The sequence below is a fragment of the Arachis ipaensis genome, chromosome B10 (genome assembly GCF_059453495.1).
Source record: "Arachis ipaensis isolate K30076 ecotype BB chromosome B10, ASM5945349v1, whole genome shotgun sequence".
NCBI classification, from domain to species: domain Eukaryota; kingdom Viridiplantae; phylum Streptophyta; class Magnoliopsida; order Fabales; family Fabaceae; genus Arachis; species Arachis ipaensis.
In genome coordinates, this window is record NC_142435.1 from 10568893 (window position 1) to 10595558 (window position 26666).

General features: G+C 34.8%; 4 protein-coding genes across 19 annotated transcripts; 2 read left to right on the top strand and 2 right to left on the bottom strand.

Annotated features, from left to right (window-relative positions):
• The first annotated feature begins 388 nt into the window (after positions 1-388).
• On the top strand, positions 389-4886 carry LOC107622384 (uncharacterized). Its single transcript, XM_016324257.3, has 5 exons — positions 389-2394; positions 2483-2645; positions 3577-3740; positions 4042-4300; positions 4444-4886. The coding sequence occupies exons 1-5, from the start codon at positions 860-862 to the stop codon at positions 4549-4551; spliced, it is 2229 nt and encodes a 742-aa protein (XP_016179743.1). The 5' UTR covers positions 389-859; the 3' UTR covers positions 4552-4886.
• Positions 4887-6018: 1132 nt separating this feature from the next.
• LOC107622385 (protein LNK1) lies at positions 6019-10870 on the top strand. 16 transcript variants are annotated; one of them, XM_088505674.1, is made up of 10 exons: positions 6035-6166; positions 6826-7226; positions 7342-7389; positions 7604-8081; positions 8195-8537; positions 8782-9465; positions 10026-10171; positions 10329-10464; positions 10555-10646; positions 10795-10870. In XM_088505674.1, the coding sequence occupies exons 4-10, from the start codon at positions 7765-7767 to the stop codon at positions 10853-10855; spliced, it is 1779 nt and encodes a 592-aa protein (XP_088361800.1). In that variant the 5' UTR covers positions 6035-6166; positions 6826-7226; positions 7342-7389; positions 7604-7764; the 3' UTR covers positions 10856-10870. The 16 variants fall into 16 exon arrangements, 13 of the variants coding, with proteins under 13 accessions (XP_088361788.1, XP_088361778.1, XP_088361784.1 ...); XM_088505664.1 differs by lacking the exon at positions 10795-10870 and having other exon boundaries at positions 7604-7801; positions 7893-8081; positions 10555-10751; XM_088505669.1 differs by lacking the exons at positions 7342-7389; positions 10795-10870 and having other exon boundaries at positions 6826-6948; positions 7061-7226; positions 7604-7801; positions 7893-8081; positions 10555-10751.
• Positions 10871-22263: 11393 nt separating this feature from the next.
• Positions 22264-23030, bottom strand: LOC107620092 (uncharacterized). The gene is made up of 2 exons (XM_016322311.2): positions 22770-23030; positions 22264-22671 (listed from the first exon to the last, which is right to left on the bottom strand). The coding sequence occupies exons 1-2, from the start codon at positions 23028-23030 to the stop codon at positions 22264-22266; spliced, it is 669 nt and encodes a 222-aa protein (XP_016177797.2).
• A 36-nt stretch (positions 23031-23066) lies between these two features.
• On the bottom strand, positions 23067-23582 carry LOC148579133 (uncharacterized). The gene is made up of 2 exons (XM_088488781.1): positions 23361-23582; positions 23067-23258 (listed from the first exon to the last, which is right to left on the bottom strand). The coding sequence occupies exons 1-2, from the start codon at positions 23580-23582 to the stop codon at positions 23067-23069; spliced, it is 414 nt and encodes a 137-aa protein (XP_088344907.1).
• Between the last annotated feature and the right edge of the window lie 3084 nt (positions 23583-26666).

A 26666-nucleotide genomic window follows, 5' to 3' on the forward strand; every position in this document is an offset into this window, starting at 1 on the left:
TTATTTTTTTTAATACAAACTCGCTTTTACTCAAAATTAATTATATAAAATTAAGTTTATTCAAATTCCAGTTTTACAAGTGCTAATCCAAACACACGCTAATTAGCGGAGGTCTAGCAACTAGCAAGTAGTAATTACTAATTACACAGAAGGATACGAAGACTCTCGGTTAAGATTTTCTCCCCTCATTCCCTTCCTTGCCAAACAAGAATTCAAATATCATTTTCCAATAGCAAATCACCGAAAAAGCTAAGCGTAGAAGAGTACGAAAGAAGATACAGGCGCTATAGCGTGATTTGTTTTCTTCTTCTGCTGCTACCAGTACACACACTCTCTCTCTCTTCTCTTTTGTTTTTATTTTTATAATAATATATAAATATAAATATTTAATTTCAAAAAAAAATAAAAAAATAGAGTAGAAACTAGAAAGCAGAGTGACTCTTCTTCTTCTTCACCTTCTTCTTCATCCTCTTCTTCTCGTTCCAGCTTCAATGGCGTGAGAAACTCCAAACTACAAAGAGTTTAATTTATACTCTACACCGTGCAACGTAACAACCATATCTGAACCTTTAGCACTTGCATGCTTCATCAAACTTCTCTCAGGAAAAGATCAAAACCCAAATGTTAATGCAAATGCAATCTGAATTCCCTTCGACTTAAGACACCACCTTTGATCGTTCATCAATCACTCAAATGGTTTATCTCTAGTGAGATTCTCTTATTTTAGCCTCTCTTAAACGAGTTATTGCGTTTCCGATTATTTTTCTTCTTCTGATTCTGGGGTTCTAGTGTCTTCTCTTTTTCCTCCTCCTTCAGTTGTTTGTATTTGTTGGTGTCTGAAAACGTCGTCGTTGTTGTAATGGGGAAAAAGACAGTGAAGGATGATGCTGGAGAGCTAGAAATGTTGCTGAATGAGATCCCTCTTGCAACATCAAACAATCTCATTCATCATTACCATCATGGTGGTGATGATGAGCATGATCACGATCATGGTCATGGTGTCATGGGTTATGATGTTGATTATGATGACACTATTGCTCAGATTAAGTATCGATGTGCTTCATCATCCCCTGTTAGTGGTTTATCTCTTCAATCTGATGGTTCTTCCTCAAGCTTTTTCTCCGTTGTTGGATCACCAACACCACCTCCATTGGAGGACCTTACATCCACCATGCCTTGCCCTAACCCTAACACCATCTGGTTGGATTCAAAGGCACCTGATTCAGCTGTGGCTATGAGGAAGAAGGGCAGTGATATTGATGAACTAGGCCTATGTGCCAATTTGAGTAAAATGTATATTGGAAATCAACAAGAGAATCCTAATGGCCTTGCATTTCCTGATTATTATTCTTTGAGTGGAGGAAACAATTCTGTGAATGTTCACGGAGAGCACGGGGATCGTTATGATTTTAGGAGAGGGTTATTTCGATTTCAATGGCCTGTTAGTGATGGATCTCATTGTGCTGCTGAAACAAAAACAGCATTGTTAGGATTAAACCAGGATTGTAACATTGCTAACTTATTTGGATCACAACAGTGTCCTAGGTGGCATGGCAATATGATTCCTCAATCGAATGGTTCTCATGGTTCAATGGGCTCTCCAAGGCATGTGAGGCAGATGAGAAATGGAAACTGTGGCAGAGGAAGTATGGAAGCAGAGCTTGCTGCTTCTTTAAGCAGAAATCCAATGGTTGATGATTTGTTCTATGCACGAAATTATGGAACTAATATAATGGAGGAAAGGGGCATGCCAAGAGCACCTGATTCTCCCCTTTGTACTAATTTAAGTCCTTATAGAAGTGTTGATGGGTCATTGCATTATAACCCTCCTATGTCTAATGTAAGAGCTGTGCCACTTACAAATGCTAGATTAGCACATGGAAGTTTAGATACTATTATTAGTGAGGGAAGCTTCATCATTCAAGGTGAAGGTTCTAACTATGTTGCTAGTAGGGGTTTGAATCGGTCAAGATGTCAGGGTGCTGTGCGCGAAAGTAATTTCACCAAACATCTACAGAGGTCGGAGCTAGAGATTCAGTGCCATGGTTTAGGAACTTATGAGACTCCTAGGAGTCATGGGATTCATGGTCCATTCTCTTTGGAACCCAAGTATAATTCCCTAGCAGAAGTTCGAGGGTACATATATTTAATTGCCAAAGATCAACATGGTTGTAGATTCTTGCAAAGAGTGTTTGAAGAGGGTTTGGCAGAAGATGTTCAAGTGATATTTAACGAGATTGTTGATCATGTAGCTGAACTTATGATGAATTCTTTTGGAAATTACCTCATGCAGAAGTTATTGGATGTCTGTAACGAGGAACAAAGGATGCAGATCATACTCAAGGTTACTATGGAGCCGGGGCAGCTTGTCAGAATCTCATTGAACACTCATGGGTAATCTTGCAACTTATGCAAGTATTGAGATATTATTTTCATTGTGTTGTGGACTTTGACTTTACTTATTTTCCCTTTCTTGTGTCAGCACTCGTGTTGTACAGAAGCTGATTGAGACTCTCAAAACTAGAAGGCAAATTTCTTTGGTTGTATCTGCCCTTGAACCAGGATTCTTGGCTCTCATCAAAGATCTTAATGGAAACCATGTTGTTCAGCATTGTTTGCAATTCCTTAGCAATGAAGATAACAAGGTATGATGCCTACAATATTTAAATCTTCTATGTATATAGATGGTAAAATAGTCTCAAACATGAAGTTGTTATGGGTGCATGTTAATCTTTCTGCTCTTTTCAGTCTTGCTATATTTCTATGAACTATTCGATATATCCATGATAGATGATTAATGATCAGCTTATGTGAAATAGCAGTTCATTGTGTTCCCATTGTCTCATTCTCTTCTCAACTTCTCAATGTTTGTCTCTCATATTCCTTAAATGCTAAAATCTGTATCATGATGTTCTAACCGCTAATCAAATTTATTGCACCTCTCTACCAAGTTTGCCTGCATTGTTAATAAAATTTTAAATTTGAAAAGATACATGACATGGATGTATTTTGGCCATGTGCTTTTCTGTTTGAATGGCAGATATGTAGCTTTGCTAAATCGGTTTGAGCCATATTTATCTCAAACTTATCTTCTATGCAATTTATATAATTCTATAATGTCAATGTAACTAAAATATTTGGACTTATTTTCAGCCAGGGTTCTGTAGATAGGAATTTAATTTTTGACACCATATATTCAAACTTCACTATTGGGAAAATAGCCGTTCCAAGTTCACGTCCATGGCCGGCCTCTGTTATTACTTGATATTGTGATCAGATGTCTTTGTATGTAAGCATGTGGAATGTTTTATTTCACATAAACTACAATATTTTCTGGTGCAGAGAAGGGAATAGTCTAAAATAATACATAAGTGACTAAACCATGTCAAATTGGTTTGGCAGGTCAAATTCATTGGCATTTTCTTGACTAGCAGTTAATTTTGTCACTTTGTACTACTTTTTACAAAATCAGTGTGGATAAAATGATTAGGTCTTTTCTGCATTTTGTCTTTCTCTCAAAATTCCATTGCATTATGGTAATTGCTCTTTCTCTATTTCATTTATTGCATTGAGCAGTTTATATTTGTCGCCGCTGCAAAGTACTGTGTTGACATTGCAACTCATCAACACGGATGTTGTGTTTTACAAAGATGCATTGGTCATTCAAATGGGGAGCATAGAGAGAAACTAATTGCGGAAATATCTGCAAACGCTCTTCTTCTAGCACAACATCAATACGGGTAACTAGTGGAACTGTACTTCTCACTCTAGCACATAAAAACCCTTAACCAGATACTCCTTGTTTTAAGAATGTTATCTTCTTTTCTTTTCCCCAAGCAAATAGTCTTAGCTCTAGTGAAATTTCTATGGTAATTGGTAGAGAGATTTTCAAACAATTTTATCGGTGACTAGAAGATGTGCTTTTTTTGAAACAATTCTCATACTATTTTTTCTGCATCTTTTCAGTATTTGTCCATACAATTTTCGTACCTTTTTGATCGTTCCGATCTCTAGTCTCTTGATTCCTTTTGCCTTCTGCAGAAACTACGTCATACAATTTATCATGGACTTAAGGATTCCATCTGCAACATCAACCATGAACATGCAATTCGAAGGTAATTATGTGTACATGTCAATGCAGAAGTTCAGTAGCCATGTGGTTGAAAAATGTCTTGCTGTATTCAATGATGAGAATCGGGCTAGAATCATTTGCGAACTGCTCTGCGCGCCTTGCTTCGAACAGTTACTTCAAGATCCGCACGCCAATTATGTCATTCAGTCAGCTCTGCGTTATTCCGAGGTACATAACATAGCCACTTTATATTCCTCCTTTTCATTCATTGCTGCTGCTTCTACTTATAAGAAGTGCACCCAATGATTTTCACATAGTTTTGTGACATTTTCCTTTTTTGTTTTCTTTTTCTCGTTTCAACTTTCAACCAGGGCTATGTGCATAATTTACTAGTTGAAGCAGTTGAGTCCTACAAAGCAATTTCAAGAAATAGCCCATATTCCAAGAAGATTTTCTCACAGAAGCTTTTGAAGAAATGATGTATATTCTCTCCTTAGCAGCAAGTGTTATCTGTTGTCCTACATTTTGAAAGAAAGAAAGAAAGAAGATCAATGTAGTTATCAATCTATCTATCTATCTATATATATACTCATCTAATCTAATATCTTCAAAATATAAGGTAGTTTTGTTCTCATTTGAATATTAGACATGTACCATTTTGTTGACCAGATTCTGAACTACTATTTGGATATTATTATCATCCTGTTAATTATGGTATTCTCATTGACTGAGAATGTAAAGTACTAAAGTGTATAGGACGTTTGCTCTGATCATATATATACTTATATATTTTTTGGCGGTTATTATATGAATATACTTCTAGTCTTTAGTATATGACGCTGTAGTTTTCTTATGAGATATTCTTATTGTATTTACATGTAGTACATAGTTCCTTGTTTTCTTCCTTGTTTTAGAATTTAGACTCTTTTACTACTTATGGAGGTGATGTTCTGCAACAATTTTCTTATCTGTACATAGTTTTTGAAACTGATAGGAGCAGGTATCAATCTTAGAAGACGAGGTGTTTATGGGATGGTTTATGTTGTTTTTTATTTATTTTTTATAGAAATAATGTATTGTTTTATTATTTTGATAATAATATGTTTAAACTTATAAGCCTGTATAAGTGTATATTCATACTTTTATACTATATTCTTTATATAATGCAGATATAGGAAGGACTGGTATATAACTTTTTTAAAAAAATACTTTTTTATTATATATAATCTAAACTAATTCATTTTTTTATTATTTTTATTACACATTTAATAAATAAACGAATAAATTAATAGACATATTAGCATTTATTGATATACTAATTATTATGATTATATAAAAGTTAAAATATATTATCAATTTTTATTATAAAAATTTGATTGAGGACAAATTTAACTTTAAAAGATGTAAATTAAGTTGATATTCATTGAAAATGGAATTACTTTGACAAAATTAGCCAAAATAGATAATTTGTTGGATAATTTCATTAAACGTTTTAGATAATTTTATCGAGTTAATCTATTTTTTTATTAAATCTTTTTACTTTACATGCCATCTTTTGTGAGAATTATTAACTATCAATTTTTTATGGTCGGAAATGATATTATTAATGGTAAAAATGATTTTTTTTTTATTTTTTAATAAATTTTTGTGAATACCAGCGGAGATGACTAGTGAATGAATATGATATCCCACTTGGAAGAAGGAAAGGCAAGTGTTAAGCAACTAGCCAAGTGGCAATATATTATTAAGAAAAATAAAATTGTGTAAAGAAAAAAAGGAAGCAATATGTTTTAATCGAAACGCAGCGTTTAAAAGAGTTGGACCAATTAAAACGCAGTAAGTGATCGGATCTTGAGAACCCAGGCTCCCGTCCACGAACTAGATCCGATATCCATCTACCCTGCCACGTGTCCCTTCCTGCGTGATCCCCTCCTCCCCCAACTTGCAAAACAGAAAAGTTGTGGAGTGCAAGTTGGATAGGAACGAAGCTTGTGGAACAAAGCGTCATTCTGTAATAAGAATCTTTGAATCGCTTACTCTCCCTTCTCTTCACCTTCCTCAACCTCTCTTTTCATCTCCTCATTTCTCCTTACGGTAACTTCACTTTCTCTTTCCTTATGTATTTACTTCGATGCATGTGTCAATGGTTCAATTGCTGCCACTCTTATTATTGTTTTGGATTTTGCTAGTTAATTCATCCTGCTATTTCTTAATATAGTGAATTGATGAATGAGTTCAGACTGAATAAGCTTAGTGAAGTAGGGCTCTGTTCTGTGATTCTGTTCATAATATCTATGACTTTAGTTAATCATTTCCGCGGTTAGTGAAGAATTGAGTCACTTTAATCACATGAGCTGATTCCTTGCCTTCTTTTCTTTGGATTTTGATTATAGTACATGTTATTAGTTGTAAGTTATTACCCTGTTAAATTGTTGTAAAACCACTTTGGTTGCTCTATCTGCATTTATAATCATGATTTAGCGTAACCACACTTTTCTTTACTGCACATAAGTGCCTTTTGTTCAAAATCATCCAAGAGATTCTCATCTTGGAAACTGCATCATTGAGAGAATCACACTGTTTTGGCTGATTCTTAGGCATAATTAGAGGCTTTCTTATTTCGTGTGATACTAGTCATTAGAATGAGTTTCCTCCTAGGGTAGTCCTGTGATGTCATATCTTCAAAAATGTTCCATATAAATTTTCATTTCTATATAATCGTAATTCTAAAGTAGTGAAGTCACTTTGAGCAGTTCATGTGAGCTGGAGGACATGTGACATGTAACCCATATTATGGCTAATGTTCGGTGGCAGATCTTGGTGTAACAGATAGCAGAAGAATGTGCCCTCATTATTCAAATAATATGAACAACTCTGTAATGTTATTGATGATATCAATATTTGGACTTAATTAGATGTTTTCTTTGCAGTACAGTTTATTTCCAATTGAATTTTACTTTTATACACAAATCCACTTTTCTTCTGTAGCATAATCTTATTTAGGGTGTTGTGCTATCCAAGCCCAAAAAGAGCTAGTGATGAAGCAATGGCTTGATAGCTATTGATAAGACTCCAGAAATAATACTCTTGAAATCATACTTGTTGGTTGGTGGTAGCTGTTGCTTTGTCACCGTTCTACACAAGTCATTGAATGGTAAAATTAAAACATTAATTTGTATGCCTTAGTACCTTGCTGCCTGCTTTCCATGTCTCCATATTTTATTTGCATTAAGAGATTGACCTTGTAAGAATCGTTGTTAACTGGTCAGGCCTAAGTTAAGCTTCATTAAGGTTCATTTTGGATCTTGGAATGACAGGTAAAGTGAGTCCTCCTTTTTCTTTTAAATGAGTAATGGAACAACGTTTGGGTTGCATTTTGTGATTTTGGTGGGGGAAAAAAGGGGGGGGGGGGGTGATGGAGCACATTTGCTACTTCTCTCATGATTAGGTTTGATGATGTGCTGTGGATTCATAATGTTATTTATGCTGGGTTATGATTATTTATTGTCTAAATACCTCTTTGTTTTGCAGCTTAAAAATAACGCGTGGGATGGATTTGATGTAATGGAGCATCATAGCTGCAAGAAATTAGTTGGGGTTGTATGGTATTAAATAGTAGTGACTTTGTGAATAACCGTGGTACGCAGGATAAAGAGAAACTGTACTTGAGAAATCCAACCCACAAATAAAGGATGCTGGAAAAGGGTTCATGGTCTCACACACCTGAGGGTGTGTTTTCTTGTGATAGTGACTCATATGTAGAATTGAAAAGGTTAACATCAGATGATACTGACATGTCTGGTCACTGTTTCAAGAGCAGCAATATGGATTGTGGTGGTGATGAGCTTTGTACTGATGACACTCTCCTGAGAGACAAGTCTGTTGTTGAAGATGGTACTGTTAGTCAATATCCAATTAATCAGATGTCTCAAGATGATAACGAATTCAGTTTTCTTGATAGTGATGGGTGGCTGGATATAGAGAACTTTGAAGATGTTGACAGAATGTTGTAGGAAACTCTTCTGTTTGACACAAATCTTCTAATCTTCCATTTGATGTGAAATGCCGATCAATGTATTGCGCCTGTCATATAAATATCTTAATATCATTTTTATATCGCAGGAATTATGATTTAACTTTTGGAATGGGAAGTCTCAATAATGAAGAGGAGTTCTGCTGGCTATCGTCTTCTCGTGACGCTGAAGGTTCTGATGATGCTTTGAAGTCTGACTTCAAATTTTCATGTGCAGAAATAAGTCCATTGGAAAGTATGTCTGACTATGATATGGGTTCCAAGGAAGATATTAAAGGTCTTCCAATCAATGATTCCAACAAAACATTATCTTCTGCTGATAGAAAAGTTAGGTCTCAAATGGATGTTGATGATAATGGCATCCCTCCTACGAGTTTCAATGAATCAGGAAAGAAATCCAGCAATACAGCTGACTTGGTGCCAAAAGAAAAGGTTTGTTACTGTTTCACTATTTTTTTTTATGATGGAAAATTGAACTTTTCTTTTATGTAACACACAATTGGAAAGACCAGTAGTCATAACTGTCATTTTCTGGGTAAATGTTGGATTTATACGGTTTCCATTTTCCAATAGGTTCTGAATGCATACTCTGTTTTATTAGGGAGAACCTATAAACTGGGATGAATTGTTTATTCATTAGTGTATGACAAAAAGTCACTATGTATTAATGTTGCAGAGGAAGATGGCAAAGTCGTTAGCAGGAAGACAAAAAAATAGTTACCTAGAAAATGATGATTCCATACATCAATATACTCCTCTGGAGCAGTATGAAGATATACATCAACACTTTGGAGCCTCTTCCAGTGGGATCACTTCTGTTGATAGCATCCAGAAACAAAAGTTGAGCTCAGATTCTGATCCTTTAGGTTGCATGCAGACACAAATTCCATTAATGCACCTAGACTTGAGTCAAACTCCAAATCACACTTCCCTCTTTCCGACTTTGTCTAAATCAAGATCCAAGCAAAGTGAGCATCCATCAGCTTCTCTTAAAGAATCATCTTGTGCCTCAAACATGGAGAGTTCTCATGGTCATTCTTTAGAAGCCGCTACCTTGAAATCAGATGAAAAGGGAGAAAAGTTGTATCCCTGCCATGATAAACACACGTTATCTAGGAGTGTCAAAAGTGACAGTGTGTCAAGAGAAATGCCATTTTGTGGTCCAGGTTCAGCTCAGAAGGTAGATAATCAGTTTGAAAATGAAAATGAAGGCCACAGTGAAGTTCATGGAGTACGCATAGGGTTTTCTCCAGAAATAGACTCATCAACTGTGCAGGAAAGCTCATCCATGAGCTCTGCACTGAACGGCAACTCACTTGAAGCAAACAGCTTTTGCCAGCTGCAACAGGTCATGGATCAGGTATTGGAATCTTCTTTGGTGTCCTAGTTTGATCCTGTTTATTCTTGGATTTTTAATCTTAAGAAAAGAGTGTGATTACCTCAACGTTGCACCCTACTCCAGTTTAGCTTAAAGATGACTTTTGATTTTGGTTACGTATGCATAATTCTAAGGCAAAAAGATGATGTAATGTAAACTTATTTAAATGTCCAAGTTACATAAATTAAGATGCTTCCTGGTGAAATGTCAAAGTAATAAACTTGTGGCATATTGTGGACTTTGTTCCATATGCAAATCAGGAAGAAACAGTCTCTCCTCCCTGGTAGGTCTATCCTTTTCGTGGGTGGCATTATCTTCAAGGTCTAGTGACTCTTTGAAGTTTGGCGCTGCCATCAGTGTTTTAAGGCATGTGCGTGATATTCTTTCTTTTCCTTTTTCATTCTTTGGTAAGTAAAAGGCTGAAGGTTTCAAGATGTAAAGCTTTAATGCTAAAATTGTTATCTATTTATAATTATTGCTGCAAGTTCATCAGTTTCATTGATTATAATTTACTTCGGTAACAAAATTTTGCTTGGCTGCAGTTGGATATTAGAACCAAATTGTGCCTAAGGGATAGTCTATACCGTTTGGCTAAGAGTGCCGAGCAAAGACATAATGACTCAATTGCAAATGGTTGCACCGGAGATGATCAAGCATGCAAATCAATGGTGCCACATAATGGTAGCAGGTATTGGTTGCTGTCTTCACTTCAGTTTTATTGCTCATAGTTATAAGTACTTAATGTCAGTGCATAGAAAGTACTGTTAAACAAACTTTTTTAATTTATTGCAGAAATATAATGCTATTTAATCTTCTTGATAAGTATAACCTGCAACTTCATTCAGGTGTATGGGATTCATGGATATGGAAACTGACACAAACCCCATTGATCGATCTATAGCACACTTACTGTTTCACAGGCCCCATGATCAATCAATGTCGCATCCTTATGATACTATGCCTTTCAAATCCAGTGCCACGGTATGCTCTCATTAATTCTTAACATGTTTAAATGAAGTAGAATATTATTGTTTGATCCTTGCTTCATTTTCTTTATTTAATTGATGATAGATACATGAGTCACTGATCAATTCACCAGTAAAGACTGAGAAACACGTTTGTCTAGAAGACTCTTCTACTGGAGTGGGAAAGAAGACCGTAGGAGGTAACACCTAATCAGTGTCTAAATCAGCTTTGGCACATTTAGCTGTCTGTATAATGATGATTTTTTTTAAGGGCATATATGTATAATTATTCGGGCTTACTTAGATCCTGTAGTTAACTTGTAATTCATTTTTCTGCTTTGGATTTGGATGCCATCATACTGATCCATCATAAGGTGGTATTTATGATGATGACGATTAACGAGTAATGTAATGGTACGCTGACAAATCCTTTCATGCAAAAGAAGATCACAATTTTCAATACTTAAAAAAGTATTTCATATTATGTTATATGAATAATTATTATATATGAATTTTTGTAGTTAAAACAGAGAAAAATAGCAAGTTGTAGAGTCTTCTTCAAATCGTAGGATGTGGAAATATATAGAGAAATTATTTCTTTGCCAAACACACAATATAACTAAGCACAGACATGATGTAGTAGAATAGTAGTCATGCATGCAAATTGCAAGCAAATATGAGAAAAAAATATCATTGGTTATCCCCTTAATTTTAATTTGGAATTGCAGAAAATCCTGTTCTGCCAAAATACGAGATAAGATCAAACAAAAGTGCCTCACACACAATCGCAATAAACTTTATCAAACGACATCAGATACATTTTGAATAACTGGTATCAAAATAAAGTGCAATTTGGCCCCCGGTTTTGGATTGACGATATGCATGGAATTAGGTAACTGTCTCAAATCAAATCGTTACTTTAAGATGTAAAAAGTACTATACATGTTCCAATTATTATTATTAAAGTCGCTTCAGGGTCAAACAAAGAGAAATATATATATATATGATAAGGTTAAAATTAAATTTACAGCGAGTGGAGTTAATTACTGTAATTGAGAGAGTAATATTGTCATAATGTAGGGTAGAAAATAATAATTCAATAGGGGATCATGCATTAATATTATTAACGGAGACAGGGAAATACATTAGCAACCGAGAGAGGGACCCTTGCATAGAAAAAATTTCACAAGACAACAATTTAAATTAAAAGACCTTACTATTATCATTAAGACAATAATTAAAGCTTGCATATAGAGCGACACCATCAGTTACTATCCTATTATATCGATATCTTACATCAGTTGCACCACCATTATTTGAAGCCATTATACCACACTTCATTTTGTGCATTCACAGTTGACACTTAACTTGAACAAGTCTCACCTTTATTGCTTAGTGCATCATTATGATTATTATTGTTCTCAATAATTTATGGCACCAAGCTAAGAAATATCAATCCTGTTATACATTAAAATGGAATAAAAAAAAATCCTAGCAGAGAAAGAGTACGTACTCAAGGAGAATGAGAGAAGGAGAGAGCGGGGGTGAGCGGTTGAGGGTGAAACACGGTGAGGAAGATGGCCATGCCATCGGAAGAGATAAGGGGGAGAACGTGAGTGGGTGTGTATCCGGTGTTAAGGAGGGTTCTTCTCGAGAGGGGTTAGAAAAGTCATCCAAAGTCTCTTTTAGAGATAAAGTCATTGGTGCAGAAAAGTCTAAGGCCTTTGCATTAGTAGGGTCTTTATCTGGGGATGGTATCGCGACGGTGATAGGTAAGTAAAGTGATTCTCGTCCACCAAGTGTCAGTTTTACCAAGGAGGCAAAGAGCTGTCTAGCTGAACCTTATAAGAAAGCCATCGTGATCAAGGTGCTGGATAAACATTATGGCTACACGGCTCTCATGCATAAGCTTCGGATAGTATGGCGCATCAAAGGAGGGTTTGATTTGTTGGATGTGGGGTTTGGATATTTTTTGGTTAAATTTGATATTGCTGCGGATCGTGAGAAAGTCATTCTTGGTGGCCCGTGGTTGATAGACGGTCACTATGTTGCAGTAAAGCCATGGGATGTGGATTTTAGGCCATGCGAAAAATTCTTTGGATCAACGCTGGTATGGATTCGAGTCTCGGGACTTCCAATTTGGTGCTACCAGGAACAAGCAATGCTGCGAATTGCTTCTGCAATAGGGATTCCGGTGAAAGTAGATTTGGCTACTAAGCTTGCAGAAAGAGGAAAATATGCCCGAGCTTGTGTTCAAATTAATCTTGAGTTTCCTGTAATCAAACATATTATAGTGGAGGGTGTGACTTATGAAGTGGAGTACGAGAATTTACAGTTGATTTGTACTACTTGTGCACTGTATGGGCATGATAAATCGTTGTGCATGGAGAAGGAGTCCTTGGAAGGAAACGGAAATTCCTTTGGTGATAAAAAAAATAATGAAGCCCCGACATTAGTGCCACACAACAATCATGAGATTCAACAAGAGGCTGAATCAGAAGCTCGTGATTTGGGTGAGAATCCTCGTAATTTGGGTGAGAAATTAGGAGTTGTTAAAGGAAAGGATGTAGTTACAGAATCATTGGCTCCTCACGTGCCTGATGGTCATGTTAATGAGACATGCATGGATGATGGAGAGGGCTGGCAACAAGTGCTGCGTAAGGAAAAATTCACAATGGGCCAGTCATCAGGTTTGAAGGACCAAGATGGAAAGCAGCACAAGTTTGGTTCGAGAAGGGTTCCAAAGCCCAATTTGCATGGTGATGGAGGCAAATCAATTGGCATTAGGATGGGAAAGCGAGAAAAACATGAAATTGCGCCATCTCCATCGCGCAGAACACCTGCACGTCGTGGAATCTCTCTACGGAAGCGTCCTCGGCCTTCCTCCTTGCAGAACTCGCCAGTTGATAAAAATGGTGGCACAACGGAGAAAATCTTAGTAGATGGAAGCATGGCAGGTGCAGTGTCAGGAGGTCCAAAGGTGGCAATTATTGAAGATCAGAGTGTGCCAGTACCGCAGGACAAACTACCTATTGAGGTTGGTGATTCTGTTTAGAGTTTATGTTCTTATTTATTCTGTCCCTATTATTTATGGATAGTTTAAATATGATTGTTTGGAATATTAGGGGTGCTTCTAATAAGTTAGCCCGGGTGCATTGTAAGGAACTTGTTAGGAAATTTAGACCTGTTTTTTTTATTGTGGTTGAAACTCACTCCCCTTTTCAACATTTAAAATTATTTTGAGAAAGGTTGGGGTATCACTCTGTTGGTATAGTAGAAGCAGAGGGGCATAAGGGAGGTATTTGGTTTCTATCCTCTATGAAGGGTGTCTGTTGTAAGTTCATTGATGCTTTTGATCAGGGTGTTACTGTTGAGGTTCACTTTGATAATTTAATTTGGAGGTGTAGTGGTATTTATGGCAGTTCTCAATTTAATAAAAGGGTTCTCCTTTGGGATTATCTTGTTGCACAATCCATGGTTTTTCAAGGACCTTGGATTGTTCTTGGTGATTTTAATGAAGTAAAATTTTCTCATGAATCTAAGGGCTGTCAATTTTCTCATCAAAGAGCCGACATGTTTGCTACTTCATTAGGGGATAGTGGTTTGTTTGATCTGAAGACTATTGGGAGGCGGTTTTCTTGGTACAGGAGGGTGAAAAATTATGTTGACGTGGCAAAAAAGCTTGATCGAGTCTGTATAAATAGTAGTTGGTTATCTATCTTTCCAGAGGCTTATGCAGAAGTTTTAAATAGGCTTCAATCTGATCATTGCCCTATTCTGGTGCGTTGTAAAGGTCGTCCTCAGCCTAAAGGGAATCGACCTTTCCGATTTGTTGCTGCTTGGGCTACTCATCCTGGGTATAGGGATATTGTGAACCAGTCATGGTGGTCTGGTAATAGAGGAATTCATGGCAAGCTTTCGGAAGTATAGAAGAATTCACTAGAGTTTAACTCGAAGGTATTTGGTAACATTTTTGTTAAGAAATGTGAATTAGAGCAGCAGATTAATTATTTACAAAAGCGTTTGGAAGTGGTGGATAGTATTTATTTGCGTCAGAAAGAGCAACAGTTGCTTGATGATTATAATAATACTCTAGTGCAAGAAGAGCTCCTATGGTTCCAAAAGTCCAGAGAGCAGTGGGTAAGGTTCGGGGATAGGAATACAAGATTCTTTCATATTCAAACTCTTGCGCGAAGGAAGCATAATAAGATTCATGGCCTTTTTCTCAAGGATGGAATGTGGAAAACTGATCCAGAGGTTCTGAGTCAAGAAGCAGAGTCTTTCTATAAAAGCTTATTCTGTCATTTGGATGATGTTGATTTGGGTTGCCTTGGTGATGTGCCTCTTCCTTCTCTGAATGAGGAAGCTTGCAATAACCTTACGGCACCAGTTACTATGGAGGAAGTCAAAGCAGCTGTTTTTCACATGAACTCTTTTAAAGCTCCGGGTCCTAATGGATTTCAAGCTTTCTTCTTCAAAGAATATTGGGAGATCATTGGTCTTGATGTTTGGAAGATGGTTAAGCAGGCATTCTCTGGTGTTCCTCTTGATCCGAGAATGTTGGAGACTTTACTGGTTCTCATTCCAAAGGTTGAATCACCGGTATCTATGAAAAATTTCAGGCCGATTAGTCTCTGCAATGTAGTTTACAAGATCATCACGAAGGTCCTTGTTAATAGGCTTCGTCCTCATCTTGCGGAGATTGTTGGCCCGTTTCAAGGAGGATTTATTCCGGGACGAGGAACTCCTAACAACATCATTATTGCTCAAGAAGTCCTCCACTTTATGAAGAAGACTAAATCAAAGAAAGTCACACTGGCCTTTAAGATTGATCTGGAGAAAGCTTATGACAGAGTTGACTGGAGGTTTTTAGCTCATACCCTTAAAAGCTTTGGTTTTCCTATTCCTACACTTAATTTGATTATGAATTGTGTCATTGCTTCTTCCTTATCTATTCTTTAGAATGGGAGTCGTCTGAATGGCTTTACTCCTAGTCGAGGTCTTAGACAAGGAGAGCCCATGTCACCCTATCTTTTTGTGTTGTGTATGGAGCGATTGGCATGCTTTATTAGTCATCAGGTTGATTTGGGCTTGTGGGAGCCGGTTGCTATTTTTAGAGAGGGACCAAGAATATCCCACTTAATGTTTGCGGATGACTTGCTTCTGTTCTGTAAAGCTACAAAGAGACAAGTGCAAAATGTGATGTTAGTTTTAGAGACTTTTTGCAAAGCATCTGGGATGAAGATTAATGTCGAGAAGTCTAAAGCGCTTTGCTCCAAAAATGTCTCTACAACAAGGAAAGAGGTTTTTACTGGGGTATCTTCTATCATATTTGTCCAAGACTTGGGCAAGTATCTTGGAGTTACCCTTAGCCATTCTAGGGTGACTCGTTCAGCTTTCAATGGTGTCCTGGATAAGATTCGGAGTAGGCTAGCAAGCTGAAAAGGAAGTTTACTCAATCGGACTGGTAGGCTCTGCTTGGTTAATTCTGTTGCTGCTGCTATTCCCACGTACCAGATGCAAGTCTCTATTTTTCCCAAAGGAATCATTAGTAAATTGGAGTCTATGATGAGGAATTTTCTTTGGAAAGGACAAGTTGATGGAAGAGGATTGAATCTTGTTAGTTGGAAGGTACTGGTTACTCCAAAAAAATATGGAGGTTTGGGGATTAGAGATCCTTATTGTGTAAATATTGCTCTTCTTGGGAAGCTACTTTGGACTTTTTTCCAGCAGCCAAACAAGCTATGGGTCCAATTGTTGGAAGCCAAATACCGATCATCTCTATATGACTGTTTTAGTTATCCTAAGAACAAGGACTCTCCCATTTGGAGGTGTCTTTGCAAGGCTTGGGAAGTGTTAAAGGATGGGTTTGCTTGGTGTATTGGAGATTTGAACCAGAATTTTTGGTTTTCTAGCTGGAGGAGAGAAGGACGGTTATCTAATGAGATGGATTATGTTCACATTTCTGATTCGAATCTCCGGATACAGGATATTTGGTCGGTTGGTAGGTGGCATTTGGATACTCTTTATTCTCCTTTATCTCAAAATTTGAAAGATAATATTCTCTCTTACAATCCAGATGAACAAGCAGGTCCGGAAGTGGGTTGGTATTGGAGTGGGTCTGCTGCCAAAGTCTATGACTCACGCAATGGTTACTTGTGGTTGTGTAAGCAGCTGTTTGGTTGGGAGGAGCGGGAGAATTGGCTTTGGCTTTGGCGTCAGCTTGTTCCGGAAAAGCATAAGTTTTTGGCTTGGTTGTGTCTTAAAGAGGCTCTTCCTACTGCAAGTTTTCGCTTTAGAAGAGGGATGTCGTCATCGGATAGGTGTCCAAGATGTCTTTCTAGCCAGGAATCGGTTTTACATTGTATTCGGGATTGTCCAAAAGCTCAGCTTGTCTAGCATAGGTTGGATATTTCTTGTCATCCTTTGGAATTGAAGAACTGGTTCTTGTATCATAGCAGAGAGCATCCGTTCAAGTTCTTTTCGGGACTTTGGTGGATATGGCGAGGACATCTTTTAATCCCCATGAAACTTGGCCTCCGGAAAAAGTGATTTGTCTGGCATTAACTTCAGAAAAGGAGCTTAGGAATATTTTTGAATTACAACGTATGTTCCTTCCCTCTACTCTAAATGGTTTTTGGAATCCCCCATCTATTGGTACTTTTAAGATTAATTGTGATGCTAGTTATTTTGGTTTGGATGATAGTGTTGGTTTTGCTTGTGTTATTAGAGATTGTAATGGGAGCTGGCAAATGGGGTGTTTGGGAATGATTGAGAGTAATAGTATTCTTCAAGGAGAATTGTTTGCTATTTGGAGAGGATATCTCTTAGCTTGGGATGTGGGTCAACGAGATGTTATTTGTGAGACGGATTGTGTGGAAGCATTTAATCTTGTTACTCAAGATGGTTTTGGATTTATTGATCCACTGGTGCTCAAAATAAGAGATATCATGCATTGGAATTGGCGGGTTGACTTTCGCTTGATTATGAGAGATGCAAACACGGTGGCAGATACTATGGCAAAGATGGCGATGAAGTTACAACTTTCGCATGTGGAGCTTCTTTCACCTTGGGAGGAGTTTAAGAGTAGTCTTGAACGGGGCTGTCCCTCTATTTAGACAGTTCCTTGTTTGTTTGTTTTGTTTTTCTTTGTTTAATTTATTTCAGTCACAAAAAAAAATCCTGTTATACATTAAATATTTTCATTAACTAAGTCTAACTAAATTGACTCAAATTTAATAAAAATTATTTATACATTAAGTATTTTATCAACCAAATCTAACTAAATTGGCTCAAATTCAATAAAAATTGTTAACACATGTGCATATGAATCACACTTCTTTTTTATGTGAAAAATAACTCTATAATTTTTTAACCATAAAATAAGAATTTCTTAATTTTGATATCAAAATTTTTTAAAATTCTAAACTTGATGTTACAGTTTTTTTTGTTTCTTCTTTCTTCTTTTTTCGTGTACAATTTATGTGTTTTTACTTATAAAGTTACGTGTTTTTTTCAAAAGTTTTTGTATTTATTGTCAAAAAATGAACTAAAAAAAAGAAATAAAAAGTTACATAATTTCTTTATTTTATTCTTTCTTTTTGATTGCTGGATTTTTTTTTATTCTTCTTAAAAAATAAAACGATAAAAATGATGAAAGTGTGTGTTAAAACTTAAAAGGTGAGTTTGGAAGTGGTTTAATCATTTTTTCCTAGATGAGGAAGAAGCAGAGATGCGTTTAGTGGGAGAGAGAAAGAGAAAAGGTTGAGAAGATAATATGAACTTTTCATTATTAATAACGATGAATCACACTCAAACTATATATATATATATATATATATATATATATATAAGTAATGTAGGAATGCTAACTAACTAACACTAAAAAACAGAGGATAAATAACAAAAAATGCTAACTGACTAAAGAGCAGAGGATAAATAGCAAAATTACAACTAATTGTACCATATTGAAGCTAATTCACCAACAAACTAATATCCACCAACAGTGTGAAATAAAAAAAAAATGATGAAAAAAAGGAGATCGAATTATTGTTTGGAAAAAACATAACGCAAAAAAATAATACTGAAATTTTTTAATTTTGGCATCGAAATTTTTAAATTGTGACATAAAAATTTTTTAATTAAATTTTTTTAAAATTATAAATTTATACGGCCATTTCTTAACAAGAACTTATTTAGCTTTTTTTTTTGTTGCTCTTTTTTTAATTTTTATTTTATTTTTCTCTTATTATTTTTATTTTTTTAGAGAGAGATAAAAAAATAAAAAAGAAAAAAAAACGTAGAAGAAAGAGAAGTAACAAAAAAGACGACAAAAAACGTGTACGTATAAAATTTAGTTATTTATGATTTCGTTTTAGCTAAAATAAAATGTTATATGATTTTAAAATGTATTATTTTAACTTGATTAGACTTAGTTAAATAAAAAATTTATAAACATAATTTTTTTGAAAAGATATACATATCCCTATAAATACTTGCACCAACACATTAATTAGTCTCTCAGATATTTATTTTACTTTTCCATGCATATTGTATTATTCTACAAATTAAAACATGCATTTCAATTGGTGTAATAATATATAATTTATGAATAACATTGTGAGTATTAATCAAGATGTTTTCTTGAAAGAAAGGTTAATATTTGACAATGTTCTAATAGTTTATGATTGCATGCATTATTTTAAGTTAAAAAGATTAGATTTGGAAAATGAAATGGTTCTAAAATTGAATATGAGTAAGGTCTACGATAAAATGTAGTGGTATTTTTTATGGTTCATTATGGAGAAGATGGATTTTAATGCTAGATGGATAGCATGGATTAAAGAACTGATTTCTACTATTTTTTATTCTGTATTTTTGAAAGGCCAACTTTTTGACTTTTTTAGGCCAACTAAAGATATCTGTCAAGAAATTCTCTATTACCGTATCTTTTTCTCTTTTGTGCAGAAGGACTTTTCTTTCTGTTACACAGGACAAAACAAAATAGGGTTATTCAGGAAATTCAAATTTACAAAAGAAGTCCGACTGTTAACCACCTTCTCTTTGCAGATGACTCTATTTTATTCTGTAAAACATCAAAAGAATCTTGTGCTAATATCCTGACTCTACTCTATGACTATGAGATTGTTAGTGGGCAAAAGTCAACATAAATAAGTCAGTAGTCTTCTTCAGTCATAACACGCTACTCCACATTAGACATCAACTAGCAGAAATTCTAAATATTAACCATATAAGGGCCTAAGATAAATACCTAAGTCTCCCATCAACTGTACAAAGATCTAAAAAAAGTCACATTTGAAGCCATTAAAGACAAAGTATAAAAGAAAGTACAATCTTAGAAGATAAATCTATTGTCAGCAGGTGGAAGATATGTCCTGATTAAGGCTGTTGGAGAAGCAATCCCTATGTATACCCTATTCTGTTTTAAGTTTTCTTATTCACTTTTAGATGAGATTCATAGAATTTTAACACAATTCTAGTAGGATCAAAGAGGTACTGAAAGGAAAATATCATGAATTAGTTGGGACAAAACGACAAGACCCAAAAGAAAATGAGGATCAGGTTTCAAAGACATGCGTGCTCAAAATTTGGCTCTACTTGAAAAATAATTTTGAAAGTTGCCTGTTAATCTTAATGCACTACTTAGCGAAATGTTAAAGAGTAAGTATTTTAGATATAAGTCTTCTTTGACGGGAGACAAAGGAACTAACCCTTTATGGGACTGTCAAAGTCTCTTAGAGGGTAGAAAAATGGTGAAAAAAAGATTGTTGTGGAGTATAGGGTTAGGAGATGATGTTTGGCAAGAATTCTGGCTGTCGCTCGCATACCCATATCATATCAGTCTCAGCAATCAATATATTTTCATCAATTAATAGAGTAAATAACTTACTGACAACAGGAAAAAGATGGAACAGAGAGCTTATCAAATTAATCTTTCCCCCAGAAGTAAGTACCTGCATTCTCTCTCCATAGAGCTGAATAATAACGGCAAGGACTCTCTGATTTGGGTCTTGAACTCGAAGAAGCAATATGATGTGGCGTCTGGATATGTGGTGGCGTATGGCTTTGCGCATGAGCCGATCAATCAACTATCTGCAATCATGCAAAACCTAAGAATCTGGAAGAAAATTTCGGACTTTTAGATACCAACAAAGATAAAAATCTTTTTGTGGAGAGCTTTGCATGAAAGATTATCTGGACTGAGCCTCATCTACCAGTGTTTCTAGTCGACTCCACCTTTGTGTCCCAGATGTAGATTAGTCCCGGAAACCATTATTCATTGCTTTTGATGATGCGGCCCTGCTCAGGAAGTATAAGGAGCAGTAGATTTGAGGCTGGTGCCACCATTGCAAAGTATTTCCCCTTTGTGGAGCGGTAAATCCAAGTACTATTAGGTGCTGGAAGTGGGAGAGAAGGTGACGACGTCCTCAACATTTTTGAGGTTTTTTGTTGGATATTGTGAAAAGTACGTAATAAAGAGGTATTTGAAAATAAGAAAATTTTGTCCAAAACAGATTTCGAACTAAATAAGAAAGATTTGTCATGAGATCAATAGAAGATTAGTTTTCTAATTTCCTAATATATTTTTCTTTTTTTAGTTTATTGGTTATTATCGTAACTAGTAGCCACTTATGACTTCAATTGAGAAAACTTTTCTGCTATTTCTTTGACCTCACATAAAATTTTATATTACTTTCTTAAACTAATGCAATTACTTTTATTTTGAAAAAAAAAAAAATATATATATATATATATATATATATATATATATATAATTCCTTATAAAATAGAGAGTTGTAATTATTTATGGAACAAAAGCTTCAGTTTTGGATTTGTGTTTCTTTCAATTGCTCTGTGTTACTAAAACAGTGCACGTGCAAGGCACGAGTGTAGGATTCTACCTGACATCATGTCAGTTGATAATTAGGTCAACGATTGAGTCTTATGTTAGGTCAAATCTTAATCTGACAGCTAAGTTGCTTCGATTCTTATTGATGTCTTCGATTCCAAGAGAAAATTTTTATTTAATTTTTAACTATTTAAATAATTAATATAAATAGTTTTCATCTTTTTGATATATTAGTAGATCACCCCTTTTTAATTTAATTACTTAAATAATTAGAGACTGATTAGATTAATTACTTAAATTGTTAATAACTAATTAAAAATTTTAAATTATAAAAAATTAGTTTTTTTAATATTTAATTATATATTCTCATATCAACAAAGATAAATATGATTATAAAAATATTTTATATTTTCAATAAATTTGATAAATTAAACTTATCTATTACTGTGATTATTATATATCAGTTTCTTTGAATTGATCCTTCAACCAACGGCTTCGTTCGGCGATACTTGGCTGCGCCTCCGCCTTTCTATGTGGATTTTGCCAACTCCATGGTTAAGATGAGCAGCAATGCTGTTAGACCATCTCCAGTAGGGAACTCATCCCAATTTCTATTTGTGGCCCACCTGTCATAAAAAGTAACTCCACATCAACTTTTGCGTCATAAACAGTAAATAGAAACTCAAAGCATCTCTCTCTTCTCCATTAGGAGGAACTAACTTTAGTTTCTGTTGTGGTTCCACTTAATTAATTAATTAAAATACTTAAAATTAATGTAATTAATTTTTTTAATAATATAATTTAAATTTATAAATTTAAAAATAATTCACTATTAAAAGATATTAATATTAAATAAATTCATATATAACAATAATACACAATATATAATTCGAGATTACACTAATTTGTAAAATTAATTAATACAAAGAAAAACATAATTAAACTCTATAGTTGACGACAAGCATTGTGAAATTGCCATATGTGTTCAATCAAGTCCTCTTTCAATTGTCTATGCTGCTGCCTATTTCGAAGTTGGGCATTTCTTTGGAGAAATTGATGGTATAGTGCAAAATCTTCTTCTCCCAGCTGAGGTTGTGATAAGCCATTTTCGACATCATCATACTCTAAGCCTTGAGCAAAAATTTCTGCATAAGTATCTCTTTCATCCTCAACAATCACATTATGCAATATAATACAAGCTCTCATTATGTTGGCAAGCTTCTTCTTTTCCCAAAAGCGAGCTGGACCACGTATAATTGCAAAGCGTGCTTGCAACACTCCGAAGGCTCGCTCCACATCTTTTCTTTGCCCTTCTTGATATTGTGCAAATAACTTGCGTTTCTCCCCTTGTGGCTTTGAGATTGATTTGACAAATATGGCCATTCAGGATAAATACCATCTGCTAAATAGTATTCCATAGTATAATTATTACCATTAATAGTATAATTTACCTCCGGAGCATGGTCATTTAGAATATCATCGAAAACTGGAGAACGATCTAATACGTTGATATCGTTATTTAAACCAGAAACTCCAAAGAACGCATGCCATATCCAAAGGTCTGAAGATGCTACAACCTCAAGTACTATGGTTGCAACCCCACGATAACCACTCATGTACATACCTTTCCACGCCTTTGGACAATTTTTCCATTGCCAATGCATGCAGTCAATGCTACCCAACATGCCAGGAAAGTCACGATCCTCCACCATTTGTAGCAGGTGTCGTACGTCATTTGGATTTGGTTTTCACAAGTATTCATCCTCGAACACCGAAATGACACCTTCAACAAATTTTTCCAAGTATTCAATTGTAGTGCTCTCGCCTATGCGCATAGAATCATCAACAACATCAGCTGCTATGCCATATGCTAACATCCGTATCGCAGCGGTACATTTTTTGGGTGGTGACAAGCCTCTTCTTCCAGTTGCATCAACCCTCTATTAGAAATATGGATAGACGTTTGAGAGAGCGTCTACTATCCGAAGGAACACATGTCTTCTCATTCGAAATCTCTGTCGAAAAATGTCAGCATTATGCACTGGTTCATCTGCAAAGTAATCTTGGAAAAGGCGATCATGTTCTGCTTCTCGATCTCTTTTGACCCATATACGAGGAGTTGGGATAGAGCTTCTATCGATATCTTCTTCTTCTGAATCTTCGAGTAAATACTCATCGATCCAATTATCTAGGAGTGTGTTATCTTGCCTTCTTCTTTTGTCATATAAAGCCTCATTAAACATATCATCAAAATTTCTAGCCATATCTAGAAATGTAATTTTTAGTTCTCTTTCGAGGTGAGAAACAAGATTTGAATTAGGTTTGCAGAGTCATTGATAGTTGATATTTATAAGTGTGTCTGCAATAAATACCTACTCCTCAACGGCTAGTTTTACAACGGCTACTTAACGGCTAGTTTTGCAACGGCTACTTAACGACTAGTTTTGCAATGGTCACTTTCATGAACAATAACGGCACAATAATATTGACTAATTCAAAAAATTACATCAGAAATAAATAAAACAAAGTACATCACATACCAGTAATACGCAATAAAAATAAGAACATACTACATAACTCTACGAATACAAGGAACCATTAAGTAAACCACTTGGCGATTATTTTCTCACATGCAATCTCATGAAGAGCTCGTCGTTTTTCACTCATTGTAGACGTGTCAGCATTAAGTATTTGCATATCCATTTTCCTTTCCCTTTCCTTGGCCATCCTTTCCATTTCCCTTTCTTTTGCATTTATCTCCATTTCTTTAATATACCTCTGAGTTTGTAATTCTTGTTCTTTCATTACCGTTTGAGCTTGTAATTCTTGTTCTTTCATTGCCGCTTGAATTTGTAACTCCTTCTCTTTGATTGCCATAATCTTTGCTCTATGTTCCATATCCTCTTCTCTTTCTTTTTCCCTATCCATTAGTTCTTTTTCTCTAATATTCTTAATATCTTCCATGAGAGATAATTTTTTAACAACCGATGATTTCTTTTCGCTAAAATCTTCAAACATTTGTGCTTTTCTCTTACCTTTTCACTCGCTCTTCTTTGATCCTTGTGGGCGAATGGGAGAGTCCACACCGGGTTCCTCAGCCAACGGTGTTTCTGGGTTTGATGAGGATGAGTATGCTCCAGTTGCACTAACCTTGGTTCTCTTTGAGCCACCACTTTGTGTAGGTAGTTGGCTTCTCCATTTTTGCTCCAACCGAAGCATGTTCCAATGCCTCTCAAAAGTGAATTTTTGACCATAATTCGTGGAATAAAGTTTATAGGCCAACTCCTTTATATCATCAGCGTTCGAACCACTCCTTATGTTTCGACTAGCTTGATCGTAGCAACCAGCAAATTGTGCAACAGCCTTGTTGATCTTATACCATCGTTTCTTACATACAACTACCCCTTTGTCATGTTGGAGCAAAATTCTACACAGTAGCTGTGAATTCGACTCCAAAATATTTTCTCCTTTTGATCGGTACCAACTATAGGGCCAGTTGAAACATTTAACCATGCACTGATCAGCATCTCATCCTCTTTCCAATGCCAGTGTTGAATACTATCTTGCCTCCGATCTTCAATATCTCATCATTGAGGTCGATAGCATCTAATCCACAAGGGTTTGCAAAATATGAATATTACGAATTTGGACTAGATTGTATCAGAGTTTGAGAGGATGGGTTAGAAGAGCCACCAACACCAGATGAGTTATGTCTTGATGCACTGAATTGAGTTGGAAACGGCAGAGATGTTGGAGTAACATTTCTGACAAAGGGGTTAAATATGGATGAAAATAAAAAATGTGGTGTTTGTGAATTTTGATTTTGTGGTTGGAATATAGGAAATTGATTATTGTAAGGAGCTTGAAAATTGAAATTAGGAAGATTATGTGGATTTAAATTTTAAAACATATTTGGTAGTGTAAAATTTTGATTTGAAACTTGAGAGTTTGAGGTTTGGGATTGTTGGGTATTTGGAGTTTGAGAAAAGTTTTGTAAATAATTGAAAAAAGAGTTGAGTTGGTTTGGATCCATTTTTTCGAACAAAAAATAATATCAGCAGAACTTTGATTTCGTAAATTTGGAAGAAGATGAAGAAGAGTAGAAGAAAGTGTGAGAATAGAAGTGTATGTAAGTGGTATATATGGAGTGACAATATATTAATTTATTAATAATAACGGTAACATAGTAACGGCTAGTTTCCAACGGCTAATTTTGCAACGACTAGTTTTGCAACAGCTAATTTTAATAATGTGGTTAGTATTTTTAATTTTAAAAATAAAAATTATTTAATAAATTAATTATGATTTAATTATTTAATTATATAAGTGTTAGTATTTTAATTATTTCAAATTTTATATAATTATTTATTTTTAATAATAACTTGCCAAGTGGCAAGTTATTATTGGTTACAATGAGTTCCTCTAAGCAGGGACTCTCTCTTCTTGAACAATATGCTAGGACTCAATAATGATATGTTTCAACGGTAGGTTTTCTAAAGTGTCAGAAAAAAGTGGAATGAGAACCAGTTGTTGGAGGTGCTCTTAGATCATTTTCAATAGGGAACTCATTTCAGTCTCTGTTTATGGCCCACTTGTTATAAAAAGTAACTCCACATCATCTTTTGCGTCATAAACAGTGAATAGGAACTCAAAGTATCTCTTTCTTCTCCATTAGGAGGAACTAACTTTAATCCCTATTGTGACCCCACTTAATTAATTAATTAAAATTAATATAGTTACTATTTTTTGTAATAATATTATTAAAATTTATAAATTCAAAAATAAATTGAATATTTTTTTTAGAAAAATTGATAATACAATACAAAATTTTCTTCTCTTAATTGAGGTAATTAATATAAATTATTAATTGAATAAATATATAATTATTTAATATAATTAATTATTATAATTATTAATAAATTAAATATAATTTAATTATTTAATATAATTATTTAATTAATTATTATTTAAATAATTTTATTAGATAATTAATATAAATTAAATTAAATAAAAATATAATTATTTAATATAATTATTTATTAATTATAAATTTATATAATTATTTATTTTATAATAACTTGTCACGTGACAAATTATTATTGGATGATGAAAGTCCCTGCTCAGAGAGACTCACTTCTCTTAAAAATCACGTAGGAACTTATTTTTTTTCTTCTCCAATAGTGGGCCTCTACTTTTATCAGAAACAAAAACTCATATTTTGACAATTGAAAATGCTCTTAAAACCAATTCTAACGGTGAAATTCGCAAGAAATACTCTGCTGTTAATTAATTTATTATTTAATTAATGAGTCGTATATTTTATATATTAATTATGGTTAATATATAAA

Bases quoted from the DNA above. Each gene is read 5' to 3' on its own strand.
- LOC107622384 (XM_016324257.3), top strand. From the start codon at position 860: ATGGGGAAAAAGACAGTGAAGGATGATGCTGGAGAGCTAGAAATGTTG. The intron at 2,395-2,482 runs GTAATCTTGCAA...TTCTTGTGTCAG, and splicing joins ATCTCATTGAACACTCATGG to CACTCGTGTTGTACAGAAGC. The intron at 3,741-4,041 runs GTAACTAGTGGA...TGCCTTCTGCAG, and splicing joins CTAGCACAACATCAATACGG to AAACTACGTCATACAATTTA.
- LOC107622385 (XM_088505674.1), top strand. From the start codon at position 7,765: ATGCTGGAAAAGGGTTCATGGTCTCACACACCTGAGGGTGTGTTTTCT. The intron at 8,082-8,194 runs GTAGGAAACTCT...TTTATATCGCAG, and splicing joins GAAGATGTTGACAGAATGTT to GAATTATGATTTAACTTTTG. The intron at 10,647-10,794 runs AGGTAACACCTA...TGCTTTGGATTT, and splicing joins GTGGGAAAGAAGACCGTAGG to GGATGCCATCATACTGATCC.
- LOC107620092 (XM_016322311.2), bottom strand. From the start codon at position 23,030: ATGGTGGAGGATCGTGACTTTCCTGGCATGTTGGGTAGCATTGACTGC. The intron at 22,672-22,769 runs GTAAATTATACT...TCAATCTCAAAG, and splicing joins TAAATGACCATGCTCCGGAG to CCACAAGGGGAGAAACGCAA.
- LOC148579133 (XM_088488781.1), bottom strand. From the start codon at position 23,582: ATGGCTAGAAATTTTGATGATATGTTTAATGAGGCTTTATATGACAAA. The intron at 23,259-23,360 runs GTGCATAATGCT...TATTTCTAATAG, and splicing joins ATTACTTTGCAGATGAACCA to AGGGTTGATGCAACTGGAAG.